The sequence below is a fragment of the Podarcis liolepis genome, assembly GCF_965112155.1.
Source record: "Podarcis liolepis genome assembly, chromosome: 17".
Classification (NCBI taxonomy): domain Eukaryota; kingdom Metazoa; phylum Chordata; class Lepidosauria; order Squamata; family Lacertidae; genus Podarcis; species Podarcis liolepis.
Window position 1 is genome coordinate 43,509,663 of NC_139571.1, and position 24,845 is coordinate 43,534,507.

Here is a 24,845-nt window from a genome sequence, read left to right on the forward strand (position 1 = left end):
GGTTCCATGGAATTTATCCATTATCACAATCAGTCTGGAAGCTTTGTCTGGCAATTACTTGTTATAGCATTCCATCTATTGACACTGTCCTCTTTTCAGATTTGAAAAGTTCCAGCCCCTTGTCCAGGAGGAAAATGGTTCACCTGAACTATCAGGTGTCAGCTGTCCCATGTGCTTAAGAATGGTCAATAAGAATAGGTACTTTGCCGATTGTCTTCACAAGTTGACTCCATGTGCTCTATAATGTGTATTAATTCTGAAGCTTCAGAGAAAAGTTTATATCATGTTTCCCGATCGGGAGGGAGGAAATCTTTTGATGCTATTCACGGTTTCTTATCATTCAGTTATAAACAGATCCAACAGCACAATCCTAACCATAACTACTTAGAAGTAAATCCTATTGAATTCAATGGTGCTTACTCTCAGAGAAGTTAAATTTGCACCTAAAAAGTTCTTCTATTTGTGGGGAATTCAGGGTGGGTGCGTTTTACATTAACTTTCATTAGTAACAACAGCTTCAGCTTAAACCATTCCTGAAAGCCTCAGACATGGAGTTTATCATAATTATTTATGGGAAGAAACTTAAAGTTGGTTGTCATATTTGCTCCCAAGTGCTCCTTTGGATAGGAGATTGGATGAATGTCTTAGCATGATCAGAAATGTTAATTGACAAGATTTCAGATCTTTTAATGGTTTACATAGAAACCTGACCTTTTGCCAGAGCTACCTATTAGCTCTTGTAGGAAGAGTATTGAAGATTGAAAATCAGAAAAACTATAAGTCCCTTTTATAAAAGAAGTGATTAATCAAAAGGCCTTTAACCAAGGCCGACCCACCCATGAGAGCCAGTGTGGTGTAGTGGTTAAGAGCGGTAGTCACGTAATCTGGGTAACCGGGTTCGCGTCTCCGCTCCTCCACATGCAGCTGCTGGGTGACCTTGGGCCAGTCACACTTCTCTGAAGTCTCTCAGCCCCACTCACCTCACAGAGTGTTTGTTGAGGGGGAGGAAGGGAAAGGAGATTGTTAGCCGCTTTGAGACTCCTGAAGGGGAGTGAAAGGCGGGATATCAAATCCAAGGTGAGGCAACTGCCTCAGGTTGCAGGATCCCCAGAGCAGCAGACCCTGATGTAGGTCTTTATTACTTGCCTGTTCCCAATGTAGATTGTCACTCACCCCTTCTTCCCTGGCAGGGAGGGGGAAAGCCATTTTGTGGTCCATCTCAGGGGCCAAAATGTCTCAGGCCAGCCCTGCCTTTAACCTTTGTGGCCTTGTTTCTGCAAACAGAATCAATAAACAGTGTGGATAAAAGGGGAGAAAAAGAAAATCCCTGGCAGATTCCTTTCCAGATCAGGAATTCATCGTGTCCAACTGCTGATTTTAACTTGAGCAGTCGGTGAAGAACACTGGAAGAAGCCACAAGTAAATTTTATAGTTTGTCTAGTTTTAAAAGGCAGGCGTCTTCCCTGTACTCATATGCCCTCTCTGCATCAAGTGACAGAGTAGCACAGGCTTCCTCAACCTCGGCCCTCCAGATGTTTTGAGACTACAATTCCCATCATCCCTGACCACTGGTCCTGCTAGCTAAGGATCATGGGAGTTGTAGGCCAAAAACATCTGGAGGGCCGAGGTTGAGGAAGCCTGGTTTAGCATGACATGGTATTTTATTCACAATAATTGGTTGTATTCTAAGAGTGAGATCCAACATCATGTGAGTGGATCTCCAATGGCTCAAAGGGATTTCCTTTCCCTCCATCTGCCACTCTTTTTCTCCATATTCCAATTTTGCTCCAGAGGGTCTCTCCTGTTTAAGGCTGCCATACGTTCAGAATTTCCCAGACATAGCCGGAATTTGCCCATGGAAAAGGTGTTTGGGTGGAATTTTTCCGGATTTTCACATTTTGAAATATGGCAACTCCGCTCCTGTTCTGCAAATAGAATCTGTCCACTGGCAGATGGACACCAGAGTAGTTCATCTATAGCTCTACTGACAGTGCCTGCGATTTTGTCTGTTTAAGATAAAATCATTTTTAAATGGTTTATATAAAAGCTAGTAATAATATTGAGCCAATGAGCTAAAAAGTTTGCAAACATCTTGATTCAGGAGGATGATAAGGACCAACCAGGATCCTGTGAATGGGCCCAAAATATTTAAGATTTTTTAAAAAAATGCAGGAAAGCCATCTCAACCCAAGATTTTATCACTCTTCAATACTTTTATAATGGACTCTCATTGGCAGCATTGCCCTTTCTAAGAACTCTCTGTGAGCTGTTAATGGTTTGGGTAAAGTAGATTGCGGAAATGCTGCAATATCTTCTTCCCTTGGCTTTTCCAGAAGCACAGGGACGCATAGTAAACAGCAAAGGTACTAGCTATTTCTAGAGTGTTAAATAGCTATCAAAGGTAGAGGATTTAACCGTAGAGACAATTATTGTATTAGTCTTTTGGAGAGCCCTTAAGCAAAGAGCCTATCTGCCCTTGTTCTTTTTACATGGTAATCTTGCTTTAGAAAAAGGACTTCGGAGTTACTATTATTTTCTATAATACTTTTTAAATCATTCTGTTCGTATGGCTATACTTCTCTTCCAAATTTTCAGATTTACTGATCCTTTGCAATCTGTTGTTTTCTTTCTTGTTTTTTCACGCTCAGTGTTATACAGATACATTTGCCTCTGATTATTTAAATGCATCCCATTCTATTAAAAAAACAACAGGGGTAGAGCTTAGCAAGCAAAGTATGGAGAGTGGGGATGGCTGCTCTTTTGGCTTTGGGTGTATGTCTACTTATAGTATCTCATCACTTCTTTTTTGCCTGTGCCTCCGGGCATTTTGGGGGTGAATCTGCATGCATGGTGAAGGTGAGTTGCCCCAGCCTCTCTGGGCGGCTTCCAACCTTTTTGCATCTGGATGTTGGGCTCATGAACAGTTCTGAATGGATTTAGTTCTTTTAGAGTTTTGTTTTACAGTGGTACCTCGGAACTCGAACAGCTCCGTTCTCGAATGTTTTGGCTCCCGAATGCCGAAAACCTGGAAGTAAACACTTCAGGTTTTTTGGAACCCGAATGTGTGACGCAGCTTCCGCTGAGCGCGAGAAGCTCTTGCAACCAATGGGAAGCTGCGCCTTGGTTTTCAAACGTTTTGGAAGCTGAACGGGCTTCCAGAACAGATTTTGTTTGAGAACCAAGGTACCACTATATTGAATATCCTTTATAGTTTGATTTTACCTTCTAAAACTTGTGAGGCTCCCATTTAAAATGCTTCTCTCTATTTTTCCCAAACTTATTTCCCATTTGGACCATTCTGGGTCCTATATATTGGGTTCTAGATACATCTTCTTCAGCTTTCCCCATCAGTCCACAGAAACCAGTTCCTTGGATCCCTGTTTGGATTGGTAGCTATAATCCCTTGCCTCCTTCTTTAGTCTTTAAGTGAAATGGCTATAAGACTGGGAATTTAGTGAGCTTTTAGTTTTAGGAGGGCTTTGGTTAATTCTAATTATTTGCCAATTGCAGTGAAACCCTCGCAGGGGTTGGGTCTTGGCACAAGCTCAACCATAGCCAATTTTCATGTCTGCCCTGAGTGTCGGTGTCAAGAGATATAAATATGGGAGAGGAAGCCTTCACAGCATGGTATATCCTCACCCTAGCAGTAAAAGAATGGGTGCTGCAAATGGGTGAGCAAAACATCAAAGGAGGAATTCAGTGTATGTTATGTACTGAGTTGAATAGGATCCAAACTGAAGCAGTCTGATTGGTCCTAGAACAATAGGATCCAAATTGCAGCAGTCTGATTAGTCCTAGAACAATAGGATTGAGAATGCAGCAGTCTGATTGGTCCTAGAACAATGCAGCAGTATGATTGGTTGGCAGGAACCACCCAATCCTGCTCCAGATAGAAGTGAATCCACAACCTGATTGGCTTACAGTAGAATTCCGGAATTAGCCAATCATGTGCAGCCCATTGTGTAAATATTGTATATAAGCAGATACTGTGAGGGGACTTTCATTCATTCCTCCTCACCACTATGAGCTGAATAAAGAGCATGAAATCACTTTGCGACTCTGAGTATATTTCACTGGCGACGAAGGTGGGATCCCGCTGAGCTGACTGCCACACACAGCACCGCAGCACCGCCACCTGCCGCACCGCTGCCTCGCACCGTGTATCCAGGCTTCAGCTCCGGGACACAAGGAACTCAGAATGGCAGCCAAGAGCAGCTTCTCACCATTCAACCCAGCATCTGGAGACTGGGAAGCGTACGCCTCCCGTTTCACCTTCCTCCTAGAAGCCAAAGGGGTCACTGACGAAGAAGACGCCAAGAAGAGGGCGATATTCTTCAGCGTCTGCGGAGAGGAGACGTTTGAAATCGCCCGGGCTCTCCTTGCGCCTGAAGACGTCGCTACTGTTCCATACAAAACAATAATGGAACAGCTGAAGGGGCACTTTTCGCCGCAGCCCTCAGTGGTGGCTCGTCGAAATGCCTTCTACGCAAAGCGACAAGCCCCTGGGGAAACCATAACTGGGTTTGTGACCTCTCTCCGCCAAGCCGCCCGGTTCTGCAACTTCTCAGAGCTGGAGAACATGCTTCGTGACCGCCTCGTCGGTGGCCTGAAGGATGAGAAGCTGCAACGACGCCTCTACGCCAAGAAGGACCTAACGTTCCAGGTCGCTCTGGAGGAGGCCCTGGCAACGGAAGCTGCCGAGAGGTCGACGCAAGAGGCACGGCCGAGCCTGCCATCCCAACCGAGGGTCCACCACAAAGACCTCACCGACGACTCAGGATCCGACAGGGAGGAGGTGCACCGAGTACAGCAGCGCACTCAAGCAGCGCACAGACCACAGCTGCCTCGACGAGAAGGAGGAAACTGCGCAAGCTGCGGGGAGAGTCACGAGAGGAGGACCTGCCGTTTCCGCAACGCAGAGTGCAGGCAGTGCAGAAAATCGGGACACATCGCCCGGATGTGTCGGGCTCGGCCCACCCGACACCAGGCATCAGATGACCAACCCAAGAGCCCCAGGTCCCGGGGCCCAACGCACCAAGGCAACTCGACGGAGCTCACGGACTGCCAGGTATACCAGTTGCCCCACCCCAACGTAGAGAAAATTTATGTAGAGGTACAGATAGAGGGGGCCCCATGCCGCATGGAGCTTGACACGGGTTCAACTCTATCCATAATCTCGGCAAAGACCTTAAGGAAACTGTGTCCTACTGGGGGTCCCAAACTCAGGCCGGCCCCATTCACCCTACGGGACTTCCAGAAACGTAAGGTCCCCACAATGGGGGTGGGGACCTTCAGGGTGCAATACCGAGGGCGGACGCGGCAACTGGACTTGCTTGTGGTCAAGGGCCCCTACATTAGCTTACTGGGATTGGCATGGTTTGGACCACTGGGGCTAGCTGTCACCGGGGTGAACCACACTAGCTTACAAGTGGACGTGGACGCCATATGCAAGGAATTTCCAGGGGTTTTCGACGGGAAATTGGGACAGTATACGGGCCCCCCCATTGCGCTACAGCTTGACCCTGCAGTACGACCGGTCAGGCTCAAGGCCCGCCGGGTCCCGTTCGCCTTGAAACCCCGTATAGACGAGGAATTGGACCGACTCGTGGAGCAAGGAGTGCTGGAACCAGTGCCTAATGCCCCCTGGGAAACTCCAATCGTCACACCCGTCAAGCCTAATGGTTCGGTCCGCATCTGCGCAGACTACAAATGTACCATAAACAAGGCCCTCACGGCCCACGCATACCCAGTGCCAGTGGTCAGCCATGTCCTTGCCACCCTGGCTGGGTCGAAAATTTTTGGCAAGCTGGACTTGGCCCAAGCATATCAACAGCTGCCAGTAGATGAGGCCACAGCAGAGGCACAGACGATTGTGACGCACAGAGGAGCGTTCAGGGTAAAGCGGCTGCAATTCGGGGTCAGCGTGGCACCAGGCATATTCCAGAATCTAATGGACTCTCTCCTTAAAGGGATTCCTGGTGTCACCCCCTTCTTCGATGATGTGTTGATTGCCGGGCCCACACCAGAGGAGTTTGAGGACCGCCTCCGCACCGTTCTGCACCGTTTCCAGACGGCGGGTCTCAAGGTGAAGCGGGAAAAATGTCTACTAGGAGTGCCTCAGGTGGACTTTCTGGGATTTATGGTGGACGCAGAAGGGGTCCACCCAACTGGGGACAAGGTACGGGCCATTTGTGATGCCCCAGCGCCCAAGAGCAAGACGGAACTTCAGGCCTTCTTGGGACTATTGAACTTTTACCATTCCTTCCTTCCCCACAAGGCGGCGGTAGCGGAGCCCCTACACAGACTCCTGGACAAGCGGGCCCCTTGGGTGTGGGGCCAGCGCCAGGAGGCCGCATTCCAGGCAGTCAAGGACTTGCTTGTCTCAAACTCTGTCTTGGCACACTTCGACGAGAGGCTGCCGGTGGTGCTAGCATGCGACGCCTCACCCTATGGCATTGGCGCTGTCCTGGGGCACCAACTCCCGGATGGAAGAGAGGTACCGGTGGCGTACTTTTCCCAGACACTCAACGCAACCGAGCGGAACTACTCGCAAATTGACAAGGAGGGTCTGGCAATCGTGAAGGGAGTAAAAAAATTCCATGATTTCTTGTACGGGCGGCCCTTCACCGTGGTGACTGACCACAAGCCGTTGCTTGGCTTGTTTGCCCCCGAAAAGCAGACCCCCCAAGTGCTGTCTCCTCGCGTCCTCAGGTGGTCAATTTTCCTTGCCAGCTACCAGTATGCACTGATTCACCGACCTGGGAAGGCGATGGGCCATGCGGACGCCCTCAGCAGGCTACCACTACCAGAAACAGGCCCTGACCCAGCACCTGCACAAGAGGTTATGAGCCTGGAGCTGCTTCCCGACCGCCCCATTCAGGCACAAGAAGTTGCACACCATTCCAAGAAAGATAGGGTCATCTCCCGGGTCCTGGACTGGGTGTGGAGGGGATGGCCCAGCAGCAGCCCCGGGCCAGAATTCGCTGGCTACACAACCCGCAAACATGAACTGTCGGCCCACAAAGGGTGCCTGTTATGGGGAAGCAGAGTCGTTGTTCCCCAGCCCCTCCGCAAAAGGGTCCTCACAGCCCTACACGAGACACATCCAGGGGTAGTAAGAATGAAGGCCCTTGCCAGGAGTTATGTGTGGTGGCCGGGGATCGATGGCGAGATAGAGGCCTGGGTCAAACACTGCCAGGCCTGCCAAGAATCCCGCCCAGATCCCCCAAGGGCCCCAGTCCAGTCCTGGGAGTCCGCCTGAGCACCATGGTCACGCCTGCATGTGGATTTCGCTGGCCCCTTTCAGGGGAGAACATTCTTCATAGTGGTGGACTCCTACACCAAATGGCTGGAAGTCGCACTGGTACCATCCACTTCCACGTCCGCAGCCATCCGAGTACTACGCAGGCTGTTTGCAACCCATGGGCTCCCTGACACTCTCGTCTCAGACAACGGGACTGCATTTACGTCAGGAGAATTCCAAACCTTCACAGCACAGAACGCCATCCGCCACATCTGTTCGGCGCCGTTCCACCCTGCCACCAATGGACAAGCAGAACGCATGGTGAGGACCACCAAGGACACCCTTCGCCGCATGACGCAAGGGGACTGGGAGTACCGCCTTGCCACATTCCTTCTAGCACAGCACAGCACCCCCAGCTCAACGACTGGCCGGAGCCCCGCTGAACTACTAATGGGTCGGCGCCTTGCAATCAGATTGGACCGCCTTCACCCCGATAGAGCTCAGGATGAGGTAGTGGTGGGGGAAGGCAGGAACCCCCGGACCTTCGAGGCCCAGGACCCAGTGTACGCAAAGAATTTTGGGGCAGGCCCAGCATGGGTACCCGCCACAGTCACCAGGGTCACTGGCCCAGTGTCGTACGAGGTGCTAACGGATGGGGGGCAATGCTGGCGCCGCCACTGCGACCAGATACGGCGACGATTCCCGGGAGAAACCCAGGAGGAGGACAGGTCAGAGGAGGCCCAAGGGAACAGCGGGGCAGTGAGGCCCATGGAGCAGGAGGGGCCAGCAGGAGAGGCAGAATCAGTAAATACAGAGAGGACCCGTGAGGCCGAAAGGACACCAGAACCACGACTGAGCGAGCCGGTTGCACCAGACCAAACAACCCCATCACAGCCAGCATCCTTGGAACACGAGCCAGAACCTGGAGCCCGGACCAGGGAACACCCCAGGCCGCAACGCACACGTAGGCCGCCGGCATACCTTGAGGACTATGAATGCGACCTCCCGGGCAGGACTGGAACTTAGAGGGGAGGGGTGTTATGTACTGAGTTGAATAGGATCCAAACTGAAGCAGTCTGATTGGTCCTAGAACAATAGGATCCAAATTGCAGCAGTCTGATTAGTCCTAGAACAATAGGATTGAGAATGCAGCAGTCTGATTGGTCCTAGAACAATGCAGCAGTATGATTGGTTGGCAGGAACCACCCAATCCTGCTCCAGATAGAAGTGAATCCACAACCTGATTGGCTTACAGTAGAATTCCGGAATTAGCCAATCATGTGCAGCCCATTGTGTAAATATTGTATATAAGCAGATACTGTGAGGGGACTTTCATTCATTCCTCCTCACCACTATGAGCTGAATAAAGAGCATGAAATCACTTTGCGACTCTGAGTATATTTCAGTGTAGCACTATGATCTCCCCATTCCTCCTCCCACATGTTCTGGGGCACATGGGGTAGGGCTGCCATACATCCAGAATTTCCCAGACATATCCGGGATTTGTTCACCAAAAATAGTGTCTGGGGGGAATTTTCAGAATTTGGTTAAAATGTCCAGGAAAATCCAGGCATACGGTAGCCCATATGCCCATAGTGTTGATTTTTGGGCAAGTTTCCTAAAAAATAGCTCAACAACTTTTGTGTCCAGATTTTCACTTTTTGAAATACGACAACCCCAGCATGGGGGACGGGGGGGGGGGGGGGGGACGGGACGGGAGCCCTGCTGCCTTAGGAGAAATTATTGTGCTAGAAAGTCTGCTAGAAGTACTCATTAGCTGAATCTGGCCCCAATATTTAACTGTATGAATGTGAGAATATTTTAGCAGTATTTCATGCTCCCCAAGGAAGCCTAATATTTCTTTTAGCTGCATGCTTGTAATTCTATTTTTTTCAGTGAGATTGTTTAAACCCAGAGCCGTAGCTACGGGGAGGGGGTGTCTAGCCAGGTTTATTACCCTGGGTGAAACCTCCAGAGGGGTGCCATTGAGGCTCCCAGTTTGTGATTATGCAAATGAGACCCAGGTGAAATAAAGCCTAGTTTTGCCTCTGTTTAAACCTCTGAAGTTTAGAGACTGTACAGCCCCCAGTTATCCATGGAGTGAATGGCTAGTTTACAAGAGCTCCATCAGGGATATTATAAAAACAATGAGTGATCCCTTCAGCTTTTTCACAGTAAAGAGTGCAAGGGTGGTTCCAAACTTGTAACCCAGGTGAATGGCATAAGCAAAGAATGTAAGCACTACATCATGGAGGAATAAGACTGCAATCCTAGCCACATTACTTGGGAGCAAGTTCAGTGGGATTTGCTTTAGAGTAAGCTTGCATTAGATCAGATTCCACATTACTGTATATGGTATATACTGTATGCGCGGGTGGCCCTGTGTTCTCTAAACCACTGAGCCTCTTGGACTTGCCAATCTGAAGGTCAGCGGTTCGAATCCGTGTGATGGAGTGAGCTCCTGTTGCTGTCCCAGCTCCTGCCAACCTAGCAGTTCCGAAGTATGCCAGTGCAAGTAGATAAATAGGTACTGCAGTGGTGGGAAGGTGAACGGCGTTTCCATGCGCTCTGGTTTCCGTCACGGTGTCCTCTTGCACCAGAAGAGGTTTAGTCCTGCTGGCCGCATGACCCCGAAAGCTGTCTGTGGACCAACGCTGGCTCCCTTGGCCTGACAGTGAGATGAGCGCCGCAACCCCATAGTCGCCTTTGACTGGACTTAACCATCCTGGCACATATAGAAGCCTGGTGAAAGGAGAGCCTTTTCCACACGCGAGGGCAGCAGGCTGGCCTAGCGGGTGCAGGGCAGGTCTCCTGCCGCTGGCCGCTCTGGCCACTCCCACTACCTCAGCACCTGCTGGAGGCAAGTGCCTCACTCCGCCTCATGGTAGGGCCGGCCTGGATTAACATAATACAGTGGTACCTCGGGTTAAGTACTTAATTCGTTCCGGAGGTCCGTACTTAACCTGAAACTGTTTTTAACCTGAAGCACCACTTTAGCTAATGGGGCCTCCTGCTGCCACTGGAGCATGATTTCTGTTCTCATCCTGAATCAAAGTTCTTAAGCCGAGGTACTATTTCTGGGTTAGCAGTTAGAGTCTGTAACCTGAAGCGTCTGTAACCCGAGGTAACACTGTCCTCTCCTTTTCCTCCTCATATTGAAATCCTGCCCCTCAATGAGGTCAAACTTAGAGGCACAAAATGTTTAGGGGTCTGTGTCCCCCAGAAAAAAAGCACTGGATAATTCCCAAAATACAACACCATGTATTGCAGCAGCAAATACAGTGGTACCTCTGGTAATGTACTTTATTCGATCTGGAGGTCTGTTCTTAACCTGAAACTGTTCTTAACCTGAAGCACCACTTTAGCTAATGGGGCCTCGATTTCTGTTCTCATCCTGAAGCAAAGTTCTTAACCCGAGGTACTATTTCTGGGTTAGTGGAGTGTGTAACCCGAGGTACCACTGTATGTCCTTTTGAATGTGCTGGTGTGGGAAAGGTGCTTCTGGGTTTGTTTTTTGTTCTTCTTGTGTATTTGGTGTTTTTATTTGGCTGTCGGGCGCCCGGAGGTGCCACGCCAATGTCCTTCTTCATGGCCATTCTCTTTCGGGGCAGCATCTGCCCGGCCGCTCGGAGGAGGAGCCGAGGGCGAAGGGAGCCCCCAGCCGCCCCTCCAGGCAGCTGCCATTGGCGGCCCACTCCCAGGGCCTCGCCGAAGAAAGAAGCCGCGGCGCCTCAGAAGGGAGCCGGGCGAGAGAGCAAGGCTAGGCCGCGCCCATCAGGGACAGCCAGCTCCTCCAATAGGAGCGCGCGTCAGAGGCGAGAGCGGGGCGCACAGCGGGCCGGAAAGGAAGCCGGTTGGCGTTCCCAGGCCGCCTCAGCGCGGCCGCCCAATCACCAAAGAGCACTTCAGGCGCCAAGAGCCAATCTGAATCCAGCCAAAGGCCAGTCTCCGCCCAAGCCGGGCGCGGCTTTTCCCTTTCCCTTCTTCTGCGCAGGGCGGAGCCGCGCTGGCCTCAGGCCCCACCCATTTTGCATCAGACGGTCTCCGGGCCCGTCCCACTGTCGTGGGAAACATCCTGTCGTCTCATTGGCTCTGCCGCAGCGACAATTTAGGGACAGCGGCTTCCTATTGGCTCCCGAGAGGGAAGGGACGGGTACACCCTTGGGTTCTTTTCGTAGCTCGCATGTGATTGGCCGCCCTCGCGGAGCGGAGGAGGTTTCCTTTCGCCGCCGCTCATTGGTGGCGAGGTAGTGCCAGGAGGGAGGGCACTCCGCGGCAGCTCTCGAGGATTGGCGGCCCGAATCCTTTCGGGTCTGGCCAGCTTCGGCCGTTCGGCTTGGCATTCACGGAGCACACTTAGTCGGGTTGCGTAAGCCTTAGCAGGCTCCCGCTTCCCCTCCCTCCTCCCCCTTTTTGGTGTAGTATGGAAGAAAGCGCAGCGGCGCCTTTCGGAACGGGACGCTCGTTTCGGCATTCTCGAAGGGCACTTAGGAAGGCTGCGTAAGCGCGGCCAGCCCTCGCAGCCCAGAGAGTACGGAAGCCGCCGCCGCCGCCGCCGGAGCAAAGAGCGAAGGAGGAACCGCCACGGCCCCGCAGCGGACAAAGGAGCTCGGGCGAAAAGGCGGCGCCTCAGCCGGCCGGGCCGGGAGGAGCAGCAGCAGCAGCGCCGCCGCCGCCGCCATGGCCCGCCCCGCCGCCCGCCCGCCGCCGCACTGCAGCGCCCTCCTCCTCCGCCTCCGCCGCCCCTCCGGCCGCCGCTCGCCCGCCGGGTGGGCGCTATGAGGAGAAGCAGCCGCGCCAGGCCCGGCCTGTGTCCGCGCTGAGGAGAAGGCAGCCAGGAGCCAGGAGCCCCTCACACGCCGCCGCCGCCGCCGCATCTCCTCCTCCCGCCTCTGGTATTCCTCCGCCAGGCGGAGGGGCCAGGAAGAGTCCGCCCTTTCCCCGCGTCTCCCGGAGCCCCCACCCCGGGGGGGGCCGAGAAGAAGAAGAAGAAAAGGGGGCGCCTCGTTTCCCCCTCGCGCGCCTGCCTTTCCGCCCAGGAAGGACGGGAGGAGCGGCGCCCCCGAGCAAGGGGGGCGGCGACTGGATCGGGCAGGGTTGGGCCCCGGCGCCGCCAAGGCCGAGGATGGCGGCCCCCTCGCGATAAGGGGGGGGGGAGAAAGAGACGGTCTTTTTGAGGGGGAGCCCCCCCACATTCGCCTTTTTGGGCGGGGGAGCCTGGACCTGCCCGCCCGCCCGCCGCCTTGCACCTGAGGAGGAGGAAGAAGAAGAAGGGGAGCTGATCCGGCCAGGCGAGGCACCATGTCCGGGCGGCCGAGAACCACCTCCTTTGCGGAAAGCTGCAAGCCGGTGCAGCAGCCCTCGGCCTTTGGCAGCATGAAAGTTAGCCGTAAGTATTGATTGGCACCAATCTACGTGGCTCCCTCCCTCCCTCCCCTGAGCGCCGCATCTCTCGGGGGATGCCTCGGGCTCCTCCTGGTCCCCCAGCGCGCTGCCTGTCAGAGCCGGAGGGCCTGGTGGCGGCCCTTGAGGAGGCGGCTCTTCCTTTCTTTCCTCCGGGCTGCCTCCTCTCCCCACCCCCCTCCGCCCACCCTCCGCCTTCCATTGAGAAGAAAAAGCCAGCCTTGGATTCTCGGCATCTCCTCCTAACTTAAAGTATTGCTTGATGCTTCTGCTAGATCCCTCTGCATAGTGGCTTTTGTCAAGGGTGGATTTACTTTGTTCACACAACCTTTAAGAAGTGATTGGATCTTCATATTATTTCAGGTTTTCTTATATTTTTTGCCTTTTTTATGAGGGGTGCCTTCTAATGGTGAGGGCCGTGGTTCCATTTGATCTTACACACCACTGTTTCATACACCTGAACAATGATTGATTCCTTTATGCCTATAGCTAATGGAACTTCCTGGTGAACTATCAGTTCTCGAATCGTTTAAATCAAAATGTGTGTGGTATTGTAAAACGTACCACAAATAGAACTTCAAATTTGTTTTAATCCACCTGCTTTCAAAGAACTCGTATTTATGGATATAGCTTGTATTTAAAAAGACTTTGTGGTTAGCTCCATTGTAGGACCTGGGTTTTAGAATAAGGCTCTAATCTGGCTACCTTTTTATGGACCTGAAAAAGTCCCTCCCCACCCCCAAGGCTGCAGTCCTAAAAAGACTGGCTTGGGATTTTATCTGACCATGCAATAATATGGCCTTCTATTAAGGATTATTGTTTGGCAGAAATTTTATGGACTATTTATCCATTAATTTCTGAAATGTTTGCCACAGCAATTGAATGTGTAAGAATGTTGGACAGGAGGAGGAGGCGGCCTTCAGAACCAAGCCAAAAAAAGCTCACCAGACTGCCAGGTGCCTGACAGCCCTGCAGTTCTTGAAGGACCATGCAACAAGCACAACATGTTTATCAGGCTCTTGTTTTTTTTGTTTGATTGGTTATGAGTTATGAAGACCTGGGCCACGGGTTCAAGTTGTAAACAGTCTTAATTTAATGCCTTGAGTGTCAGTAGTACTTGTAAAAATGTAGAATATAATTGGCACATGTTGGGTGCTTTAAATAATATACTTTTGGTGTTACAAAACTTCTTTATTTCAGAAATACTAGACACATTGCCTGTGTTTTACTTATTCTGATGTAAAAAGCATTGAGAGGTTGCAGCCCATTCATCAAAGCTTTGTTGACCCCATAACTTTTAACTGTGTGACAACACAGCATATTAAGACTTGGAAGTGTTCATTTTTAATTCTCTGGGCGATTCTTTGATCAGTTTTGAAGTATTCTTGGAAGAAATGTTAGTTGACCACAAATTTTAGAATTACGCATTTTTTTAACTATTATTAATCAGTTTGCAGAGCTGTGATGTTGGTTTTTTAGAGTTGCTATATTATTTATTTGGAATCCTAGAACAACATGACAGTAACCGTCAATCCTGTACTGTATGTGTCTATTCAGAAGTAAACCCTATTTGACACATCTAAGAGAGATGGAGAACTCGTGACCCTGCATAATGTTACTGAACCACACCTCCCATCATCCCTGACAGCAGCCATTCTGGCTGGGGCTGATTTGAATCGGAATGTGCTTAACAGAATTTATATACTGCTTGGTTATAAATAAAACCTCTAAGTGATTTACAAAATCCAACAACATCTGGAAGGTCACAGGTTTCCAACTGCTAGATTGCATCGTAAGTTACATATTGATTTTCAATATTGTTTTAAATTTCACAGTGCTGTATTAAAATTCTCTGGGTAAAACTATACATAAGGCAAATGTGAGGTTCCCTGTATATCTCATCACAGTAATGCAGGCTGGGGTTTGTACATAAGTCATTCCTAGGGAAAAATCAGGGGTGTCTAACCTTCCTTGCCATAATTCTTGTCCTGGTTGTGTGTTCTGCAATTCTGTGATAGAGCAGTAGTGGGAAACCTTTGGCCTGTGGGTCTAATTATGCCTCCCAGGCCTTCACATTTGGCCCATCAGGCTATTTCAACGAAGTCACGTCCACCTGCCCTAACCTGATGTCATGTATGATGTCAGGTCTGGGGCAGGTAAGGGCGGGGCTTGGCAGAAGGGGTGCTTGCAGGCATTACTGATTAGCTCATTGGCAGTGCTTGCCAAGGCTCTTTCACAGTGCAGGGCAAGCTAGCCGTCTCAGTGTGGCTTCTGAAGAATTCTAAAGTGCTATTTTCTGTGGTGCTTTGAACTGGGTTTTGGAAGATCCAACAATCAGCCAATTGTCATATTTTCAGAAGCCCTGCTGTGCAAAATAGCAGGCGAAAAAGGTCACCTCGTCTTATTACGATGTCAGGCAATTGACAGGTGAGCTACCTGTCAAACTTGGCCTGTGCAGAGGGGGCGGGGCGGGGAGAATAACAATCTGGTTCACCAGTCTGGAGTGGTTCCCCATCCTTGTGGCAGAGAGAGGCCATCCATTGATGCCCCCCCCCCATTGATTATACTTAGTAAGCATATCAACAAACTAATAGTTCTATTAATAAGAAAGATTTTTTAACTGTTGGAGCAGCCCAGGTTGTGATGGCTGCCTCTTAAATTGCCACATGCAATTTTATAAACACTTGCTTTAATATAATTTTTTTAAAATTTGCTATGTAATTAATCTGTGACATTCTTCAAATATATTTTTTTTAAAAAAAGATTAACCTAAGTGATAACCTGGGCTGTAATGTTTAATCAAGTTATTCAGTTATTAGTGGGCATCACAAATCTTAGTGGTATTTTAATTTAAAGCAGAATGAGATTTGTATATTGTTGAGCATCCTAGTGAGTCTGGACTTGACTCTCTCTGAGTTTAAGGTTATTTCTTTATTCTTTTAGTGCCTTTTATCTAGAAGAACTTGGAAGCACCTAGAGACTTGGAAGCACAGTCACATTGAGGCGACATTGGAGGGTCTAAATCTGCTAGAACCTATTGGCTAAAGATTTTGTGGATCTGGCTGTTACTAATTGATTTCACCCCATGCAGAAATCAGTGGTTTTTGAGGGAGAAAAGAGTAACACTTTATATCACTTTTGACACCAGATAATATGAGGGCCTTGGGATATATGTAGCTCTGTCTTCAGGTGAAATTGGACTGCTCCACCTTTTGATACAGTATTTGCCTTTAGTTCTAAAGAGAGGAACATCCCACTTGCTCAGTCACCTACTAGGCTGATTAAAGCATAGCATGGTTTGACCTGTGCCTTTCTATTTCAGTTCTTGTTTAAGAATGAGGAAAATAACTTTCATTTGTGCCATAATCCTATATTTTAGTTACAATTCTGTTCTTTGACTGCTGTTGCTTACATAGCCAAAATGACAACACAGAAGAGGGAGGTATGAACAGATTTGAGGAAACGAAGGTTTGCAGAAGTATAAACAAATCTTTAGGAAAAACCCTTATCCCGTCTCCACCTCCCAAAACAATCTAATGAAGACTGAAGATGCTCAATGTCTATGGAATGCTGACTGACATGAGGAGTGAGGGAAATTTGAAAACTGGATTTGAGAGCTGCGCAGAGAGATGAAATGAAGAAATCCAGTACATTAGCTGAGAATGAGTACTTGTGCGTATCCCCCTCCCAAAAGCAGCCCAGTGAGTCTTGTGCTTGCTCAGTGCCCATGGAATGCTGATTGAGCAGAGAGAAGGAAAAAATGGGTGGGAAGGGAAATGGAATGGCTGGAAAAGGAGGGTCAAGGAAGAAACACAAAGGTGTATGCTGTAGCGATGGGTTTTCCTGCACCAGCAGGGATTTGGACCAGATGACCTTTGAGGTCTCTTCTAGCTCGATGGTTCTAAATAAAGAAAGGCTATAGAAAACAGTCTCATTGTTTGGGTAGGTCATTTCCTGGTTCACAATAAGAAGCTATTTTTAAATGTCTATGGGAGAACTGCCCATAGAAATCAATGTAGAAATCCAAGCTTTTATTTTAGTTGGGATCTGACATCTGTGTGTCTGGTCCCCTCCAACCCCTCCCACGAAGCGGGGAAAAGCCCTCAAACAATTGAGGTCTAAGCATACTTGGTGCAGAAAGTGAACTGACTGTGGGACATGATGGAGTGGCAGAATGGAAAGGCTGAACAGAAGCACTCAACACTGCAGCATTTTCGTTGCAGGATTTTACTGGTGTCAATGCATAGGCAATCCTTCCCTAGCCACCCTATGGCAGATCTGCCTTGGTCCTTACTTTTGATATATCTGGCTCCTACATATTTTTCTTTACCACTTCATCAGTTAGTTGTTATCAGTTTTCCTTGATGAGATTTATATAGAAGGTACTAGCTTTCCATGTACCATGGATCTTCTCTGTAAAATTCTTATTACCTCTTAGGCTTTATACAAACGTTCAGCAAGATATGGTATCTGAAGAAGCATGCATACACACGAAAGCTCATACCAATAACAAACTTAGTTGGTCGCTAAGGTGCTACCGGAAGGATTTTTAAAATTTTGTTTCGACTACGGCAGCAATACAATACATAAAATGTGGATTACCATTCAAGATTTATTTGTAGTCACTGTATGACTGAATCAAAATAGGTTTCCTTTTTGAGTCTTCAACCAGATCACTTAGGTTTTAGTTGGAGGCATGTTTTCTAAGGTGAGTGGCAGTTGTGTGTGTTGATTTGAACCTCAAATAAATGTCAGACCAAACAATGCAATTATGTATTTAATATTGTTCTGAGATTTATAATTTGCATGGCCCTAATACCCAGGATCATTAAGAATAATAGTAATACCAAGTCACAAAATACATACAAAACTACTGATAATTCCTACCAAATGACAGATCTGAAAGTTCACATAATTCACATATCCAGAATCAAATATCCAAATTCTGTGGCTAAGATTCTTTGTCTGGCATAAAGTTTTAAGTGAATCCTGAGCAGTCTATCCAAGTCCCCACATTATAAAGTAAAAGCCAATCTACAAGAAAAAAATTTGAACAAATATAAATTGCTTGCAGTTTTAAAATCTTACAAACAAGGAGTCAAACAAAGGAAGCAATCTCAAAATAACTCAAGTCAGTCTAAATCTGATTTGGTGCCACTAATATTTTAAAGACATATATTTGGCAACAGAAAGGCTTAAATGTTTTAAAATTAGGTTTGCAGAAACAAATCAGCATATATTCTGTAAATAAATTAAAAGTGCCCTTTTGTCTGTTAATAAACCAAGGGAATAGATCCATTTCTCCTATGTGCAATATGCATTTAATTAGCTGTTTCTGCAATTTCTACTATTGATTTGGTATAAAATGGATTGTCTTAAAAATACTGTATACACTGATAGTATGTTACTTTATATTGTGGATAATGTTCTTTTCTGTAACAGAAAAGCTTTTCATAAACGTAGGCGTGTCGCTTACCACAAAGTCAATGCAGAGCAATCCTGCGCATGTTTTCTTGAAAGCAAGATCCACTGGCTATGTCTGGATAGTCTCACATCTCTGCTTATGAATGCATATGAAGGAGCCTTATGGTTGTGCATGCACCCACCTTGTTAGAAAGCCTGTTATTCTGATTCGAACTTATGGGTCACTTTTTAAAAAACAAAAAGTCACTTAAAGCATGCATTAAAAGCAATGTACAACTGAAATGGAGTAAAAGCTAAGGAGTAAGACATCCAATCCACTGAAGGGGGGGGCACAGATAATTAAAAGTCAAAAGCCCAGTGGAAAAGAGTTTTTTGCCTGATGCCTAAAAATGGGTAATGATGGCACCAGGTGTGCTTCCCTGGGGAGAGTGTTCTGTAAATGGGAAGCAACTGTTAAGAAGCCCAGTTCCCATGTTGCTACCCTCTTCACTTCCCTCGGACAAGACACATAGAGAAGGGCCTTAGATTATGAGCATAGAGTCTGTGTTAGTTCATGTGAGGGGAGGTGGCCCCTGAGGTCTTGGGGTCCTGTGCTGCATAAGGGTTAACAGCTCAAAACTAGCATCTTGAATTGATCCTGGAAACTAATTAGAAGCCTGTGCAGTTGGGCTAGAACTGGTGTTACATATTCAGACTGTCTGGTCAGCAATTTGGTTGCCAGATTCTGCGCCCATTGCAGTTTCTGAACAGTCTTCAAAGGCAACCCCTACTTTGGCAAAATAGGAAACCATAGTTAACTGAAAACTTCCTAATTTGTTTGTTGTCTTGCACAACAAGTGGTTGCATGTGTGTCCAGAGGTCTCATTCGTATTTCAGCCATATATGATATAAATAATCCAGTTCTGGCCATTGTGTTCAGTGGAATATGTACAGCTAGGAATATATGTAATAAGCATTGTGGCCTTCCTAAGTGTAAATGCTGCCACTATACTCATTGTTACAAAAAGAGGAATGAAAACCACATGAAATGTCACTATTCAACACGCTCATGTAATTGGCAGGGATGAGCAGTTTTCAGTACATAAAGTCATAATGTCTCTTCAGTAATGTAATTTGAATGATCCAATTGAATCTTCATACACTCCACATTAAATTATTTTCTTACTCATACCTGTTTTATATATTATAATACTATCATTCATTTTTAGGTTGATATTTTCTGTGAACTGCCCTGAGACCTCCGGGTATAGGGCAGTATATAAATTCAATATATAATAATAATAATTCAAAATTTCTTTGCACGCTTTTTCACACTGAATGTGACTGAATGAAAATAGGCTTTCCTCCTGTGTCTTACTTGGGATAGACGTTACTGCTGCCACTTTAAAACAGATCACTTTAGATTATTCTCACATTAAGAAGAAGAAGAGAAGAAGAGTTTGGATTTGATATCCCGCCTTTTACTCCCCTTCAGGAGTCTCAAAGCGGCTAACAATCTCCTTTCCCTTCCTCCCCCACAACAAACACTCTGTGAGGTGAGTGGGGCTGAGAGACTTCAAGGAAGTGTGACTGGCCCAAGGTCACCCAGCAGCTGCATGTGGAGGAGCGAAGACGCGAACCCGGTTACCCAGACTACGTGACTACCGCTCTTAACCACTACACCACACTGGCTCCAAAGAGACATTTAGGAGACATTAGGAGACATTTCAAGGAGTGGCACACATCTCTGCTGGTCTTCACTAGCCTGGTTGCTTCCTCTTGATTGCCTCATGACTCTTAAATCCTTCAAGTCATTAAGATAAATAGCCATGTAGGGTCTGTTCATGGTCTTGATGACCAATGAGGCAGTCCCTGAAAGTGTGCTTATCATCTTGAGGTCTTAAAAGTGGTTTCTCCCATCTGTGAGTGATCTGTATTTCTTCAGGCAAAGAAAGCAAACTGTTGCTCTCTTGTTTTCAGCGCCAACTTATGAATGTTTACTTAGAAGAAAGCCCTACCATGTTTTTGGGGCTTAACTCCCACCTAAGGCTGCATAAGAAGGCGGCCTATATTCTCTTGGACCGTTCATTGATACAGCTAGGTCTTCTCACCTTCTACTTCCAAAATCAGTCATGTCTCTCACAGAAACTTTCTAAAATGTATACACTGGCTACCATCTTGTCCTGCTACCCAGCACACTTGTCTGTACTTCTAAAATCTTTTTATTTGCCCATGCAACCATAATTCTGCTCATATTTCCTGTTACCTCCTTGTGACAGTTGCTTCTTCATTTCTGCCACCTGCAACTACCTGAAAGTTTTCTTTTGTCTTAAATGGTGGTGGCAGGGATGTGAATTATTTAATTCTAAATCAGTTGAGTTACAGGAGAGAAACAGATTCCGGGATTATTGTTTCTGGAAGGGGTGGCTCGCTTTAACTCTTGCTGTCTTCCCTGAGAACCCTTGGCCAGGCAGTCTCAGTTTCTCCCTTACCTCAAGGCCAGATTGACAGAAAGAGAACACAAAAGCAGGGGAAATGCCCCTGAGGGTGCTGACTTAGCTGTTGAATACATCCTTGGTTTTCCCTTGGAACAGTTGACTGTAAAAGTTCTGATTTTATGGTGACATCTCTCTGCTTACTCTAATTTTGTATTTGGGGTATGAAAAAGTAGACTCTTTCCAGCAGAGTACCCTCTTTTTGTTGTTTGAAAACATGCTGTGCAACGCGTAGTACTGGCCTCACTCTTGCTTCTTCATTGCGCATGTGGGCGGACAGCACTTGGAAGTTGCAGTTGAGTCAATTTTGATATTCCATTCTCTCCACTTACTTGGGCATAAGTACCACTGAAGTCTGTAAGAATTACTTTGGAGCAAACATGCATGAGATCATGTTAAGAACAATTTTTTAAATCAATACAGTAAGGGTAGGAAGAATGGGGATGCTCAGTGTTAGTGTGCATACTCTGCATGCTTCTCCGTTTCAGTCCTTGGTGTCTTTGGTTAAAAAGATTAGACAGCAGGTGATGGGAAAGATTCTGCCTGTGGCCATTAAAAACCACTGCCAGACAAAGTAGATCAGGGAAAGCCAACATGGCCCTCCAGGTGTTTGGGATTACAACCCATTGGCTCCACCCACCATGGCCAGTGAGCGTGGATAATGGTTGTAAGCCAACACGATACCTCCAGATGCTGTGGACACAGCTGGAGTAGGCAGTATTGGGCAGATGGGTTGCTGGTCTGACTTGAAGAAAGGCAGCTTCCTATATGGGGTAGGAGAGAGAGAAAGCGAGAAAGAATGTGATAGCTGTTTGGATTATTAAGTTAACATGGTTACAACAGAAGCTATCAAATGGGATTTGTCTCCAGGGAAACAGTGTATTCCCAAATTATGATGAAATTTGTGTTTTCAAATAATTTATTTGTATTTAGTTTGCATGGAGTGCCATTTCATCACTACAGACTGTCACATCATCCAGCTCCCAACTGTTTACACAGGCGTAGGACAGTTTTTGTTTATATTCATTATTTGTTACAATTTTCGCCTTCATTATTAAGATTTTGGATTGTATTTTCCTGAGCTTGGAAGAGGTCACTGTTTGCTTATATTACTCTATGCAGGGTTGCTACATAATTATTAATACTTCCAATATAAACATGCTTATATCAAAAACCTTTACAGTTCCTGATGACTTCAAGGTTATTCATTGATGGAAATGAAAGGTGATATTCAGCTAAGTTGTCACATGCATGGAATGATGTTTTCTTGCACACCTGGGACTTCTTTCCTCTCGTCCATCTATTGCCCCCTGTGCCCCCCCCATTTGCTCTGGAAGGCGGGGGGAACCCTCAGAAAAGGTTTAGGGGACATGCAGCCTCATTGGGGGCGGAGTCTTGTTGCACGTGTGGACCTCATTATGTGCATGCATTTAGTGTTATGCTGAATGCCACCCTTTATTTTAAAATTAGGGCTGCAGCTTTAATTGATGAATCAAAATGAGGAATGAAAGTTCTTGACCCAATTGTTTAAAAAATTGATGCTCCCAGTCCTCCGTTGATGATGCTTTTTTGAGGTGAGCTACTGTAGCCAGGCAACCCCCCCCCCCAAATCATGAAATGAGAGATTGCAAGGGTCACTAGGGCACTTTCCCATTTCCTATGGGAGGTGTGCCTGGAGGAGGAAGTTGAATGTTAACTCACTCATGCCTGGAGCCACGGGGTCTAAAAAGGAACATATGAACAAAGGTCCATTTAGTCCAACGTTTTGTTCCTGCAGTGGCCAACCAGATGTGTGTGGAAAGCCTGGAGGCAAGACATGAGTGCACAAGCATTCTTCCACTCCTAATCTCCACTCCAGCCATTGGTATACAGAGCCATATAGTCTCCCATAACGGTAGTCGCTGATGATAGCTTTATTCTCCATGGATTTGTCTAAACCTGTTTTAAAGCTGGCTGATTTGGTGGCTATCATTGCATGTTGCGCTAGTGAGTTCTATAATACGCTCTGTGTGAAGAAGTATTTCTTTTTTTCTGCCCTCAGTCCTCCCACATTTAGCTTCATTGAATGACCCTTAGTTCTAGTATTATTGAGAACATTCTTTACTCTTCTCTTTCTCCACACCTTGCAGAGTTTTATGCATCTTTTATTATGCCCCCTCCCCATTTACTTACATCCCCCCCCCCCAGCTAGAACTCCTCCAAATGTAATGTTACCTCACAGGAATTTTTCCCCAGCTCCTTGATAATTTCAATTGCCTTTTGCTGAACTTTCCCAACTTCGCAATAGCCTTTTTTGAGCCGAGGCAGTATATGGTATTCCAAGCGTTATGACACTGTCTGTTTCCAACGATGGAGAGCATTTGGTATCGACCTTTGGAGCAGTGAGATGTTTGCTGATGGGAAAAGGAGAAAGTGACAGTTTTGACTAAAAAAAAATCTGATAAGGTGTGGAGATGAATATCTGGTGACTGCCACTATCTTGACCACCTGAGGTAGGAACCTTGTGTTCAGTACTGGAAAGCAACAGGATTGCCCTTCCTTCTGGGGATATTGTTGCAAAAGTTTCTTTTTTAAAATGCTACAGTATGTGTTGGATCAAGGGAACTCATCACTAAGAGGGCTTAGGCAGAGAAAATGTGGAGAACACTTCTAATTTCAAACTGCAGGGAAGAGACTACTTACGGTATATTTCTGCCAGTTATGTCAGTGGTAGCATCAAGAAGAAGCATTTGAAACTACCATAGATTCCATCCAGGGGTCTGCAAATCTGGACCCTTTTTTGTATTATATTGGCTCATCCTTTTCAGTTTTTCCCCCAGTGTGCTGGCACGCTACAAATATATGAGTGGGTTGATAAAGCAGTTCAGTTCAGTCCAGTCGTGTTGATTATAATGAAAGATCAAGAAACTATAAAGTACTCGTGTGGCAGTGATCACATGTGTTTTAGAAGAAGAAGAAGAAGAAGAGTTTGGATTTGATATCCCGCCTTTCACTCCCCTTCGGGAGTCTCAAAGCGGCTAACAATCTCCTTTCCCCTCCTCCCCCACAACAAACACTCTGTGAGGTGAGTGGGGCTGAGAGACTTCAGAGAAGTGTGACTGGCCCAAGGTCACCCAGCAGCTGCATGTGGAGGAGCGGAGACACGAACCCGGTTTACTGTTTGGCCTGACATCAGCATCAAGAATATTCATGACAATCATGGTCGCTCATGATACAATATGTAAGGAAGGGATTCATCTGTACTTCTAACTGGATGTCATCCTACTCAGGGCACTGTCAATAAAAGGAGGCTTACTATCTCTCCTCCCTGACAATGAGCCACGTCAAGGGGACAGAGAACTTTCAGGTGGACTGGCTGAGCAGACCACTGCTAATGCCTGGGCTGTAGCACCTCTGTAGACAGATATACAAGAAAATGTGGCACAAAATGAAGTGAAACTATTCGCATCTGACTCAAACCACCGACTCAGAAGATACTTTACCAGATTCCCATCCCACATGGTGGAAGGGATGGATGCCTTTCATCTGACCCCCTTACTTGCAAGTTTGCTAAAGAAAATATGGCTGGAGAAGACAGAATTCATTCTAATGGCACCTGCAATGCCTCAGTGCCATTTTAGCCAAGTCAGCTGTGGTTCCCAGATATATTGTGTCTGGCCATAGCGCTACCATAGACTCTGCCAGCACATCAGGAGCTGCTCAAACATCCACTCAGTATGGCTGAACTTGACCACCTGGAAGACCACCGGGAAAAGACTCAGAAAGGGGTGGATTGCTGGACTATAATCCTAGCAGTCTGTGCCTCCCACAAACCAGTCAGCCCTGTGGTTCTACCTGGGAGACCTTCTTGTGCTGGTACAAGAAGAAACACAAAAGCTCTTTCAGAGTGCCACTACCAGAAATTGTACTGTTCCTACAAGATGGGTTCAAATTGGGGCTCAAACCAAACACGTTGAAAAGACAGGTTTCAGCATTGTCCTCGCTCCTATCTAGATGTTCATTGGCTATGCACAGCTCACATCCCAAGCAGTCTGTGATACAACATAGGTTCCCAACATGGGATCTACATACTGTCATGATGGTCTTACAACACGTACTGTTCAAGCCCCTGAAGGAGGTGCTACTCTGAATCCTATTGTTCTGTGCTGTTCCTGGTTTCTGTGACCTCAGCAAGACTCATGTCTGAACTTGGGACCTTGTCCATCTTAAAAGAATTGTGTATAATCTATAGAGATCTTGTAGTATAATGGACTGATGCTACCTTTATACCGAAAGTTAACTCCACATTCCACAGTCAACAG

The 24,845-nt window shown here is 47.2% G+C and overlaps 1 protein-coding gene across 2 annotated transcripts in view; it reads left to right on the top strand.

The window, feature by feature from the left end:
* Positions 1–11,517: 11,517 nt before the first annotated feature.
* The window catches only part of GSK3B (glycogen synthase kinase 3 beta), a 63,369-nt gene continuing 50,041 nt past the window's right edge, over positions 11,518–24,845 (top strand). The window contains exon 1 of one of the 2 annotated variants that reach the window (XM_083481875.1): positions 11,518–12,632. In XM_083481875.1, coding sequence (XP_083338001.1) covers positions 12,545–12,632 — 88 coding nt within the window. In that variant the 5' untranslated portion in view covers positions 11,518–12,544. The remainder of the gene's footprint in view (positions 12,633–24,845) is intronic. The other variant, XM_083481876.1, reaches the window with a different exon arrangement.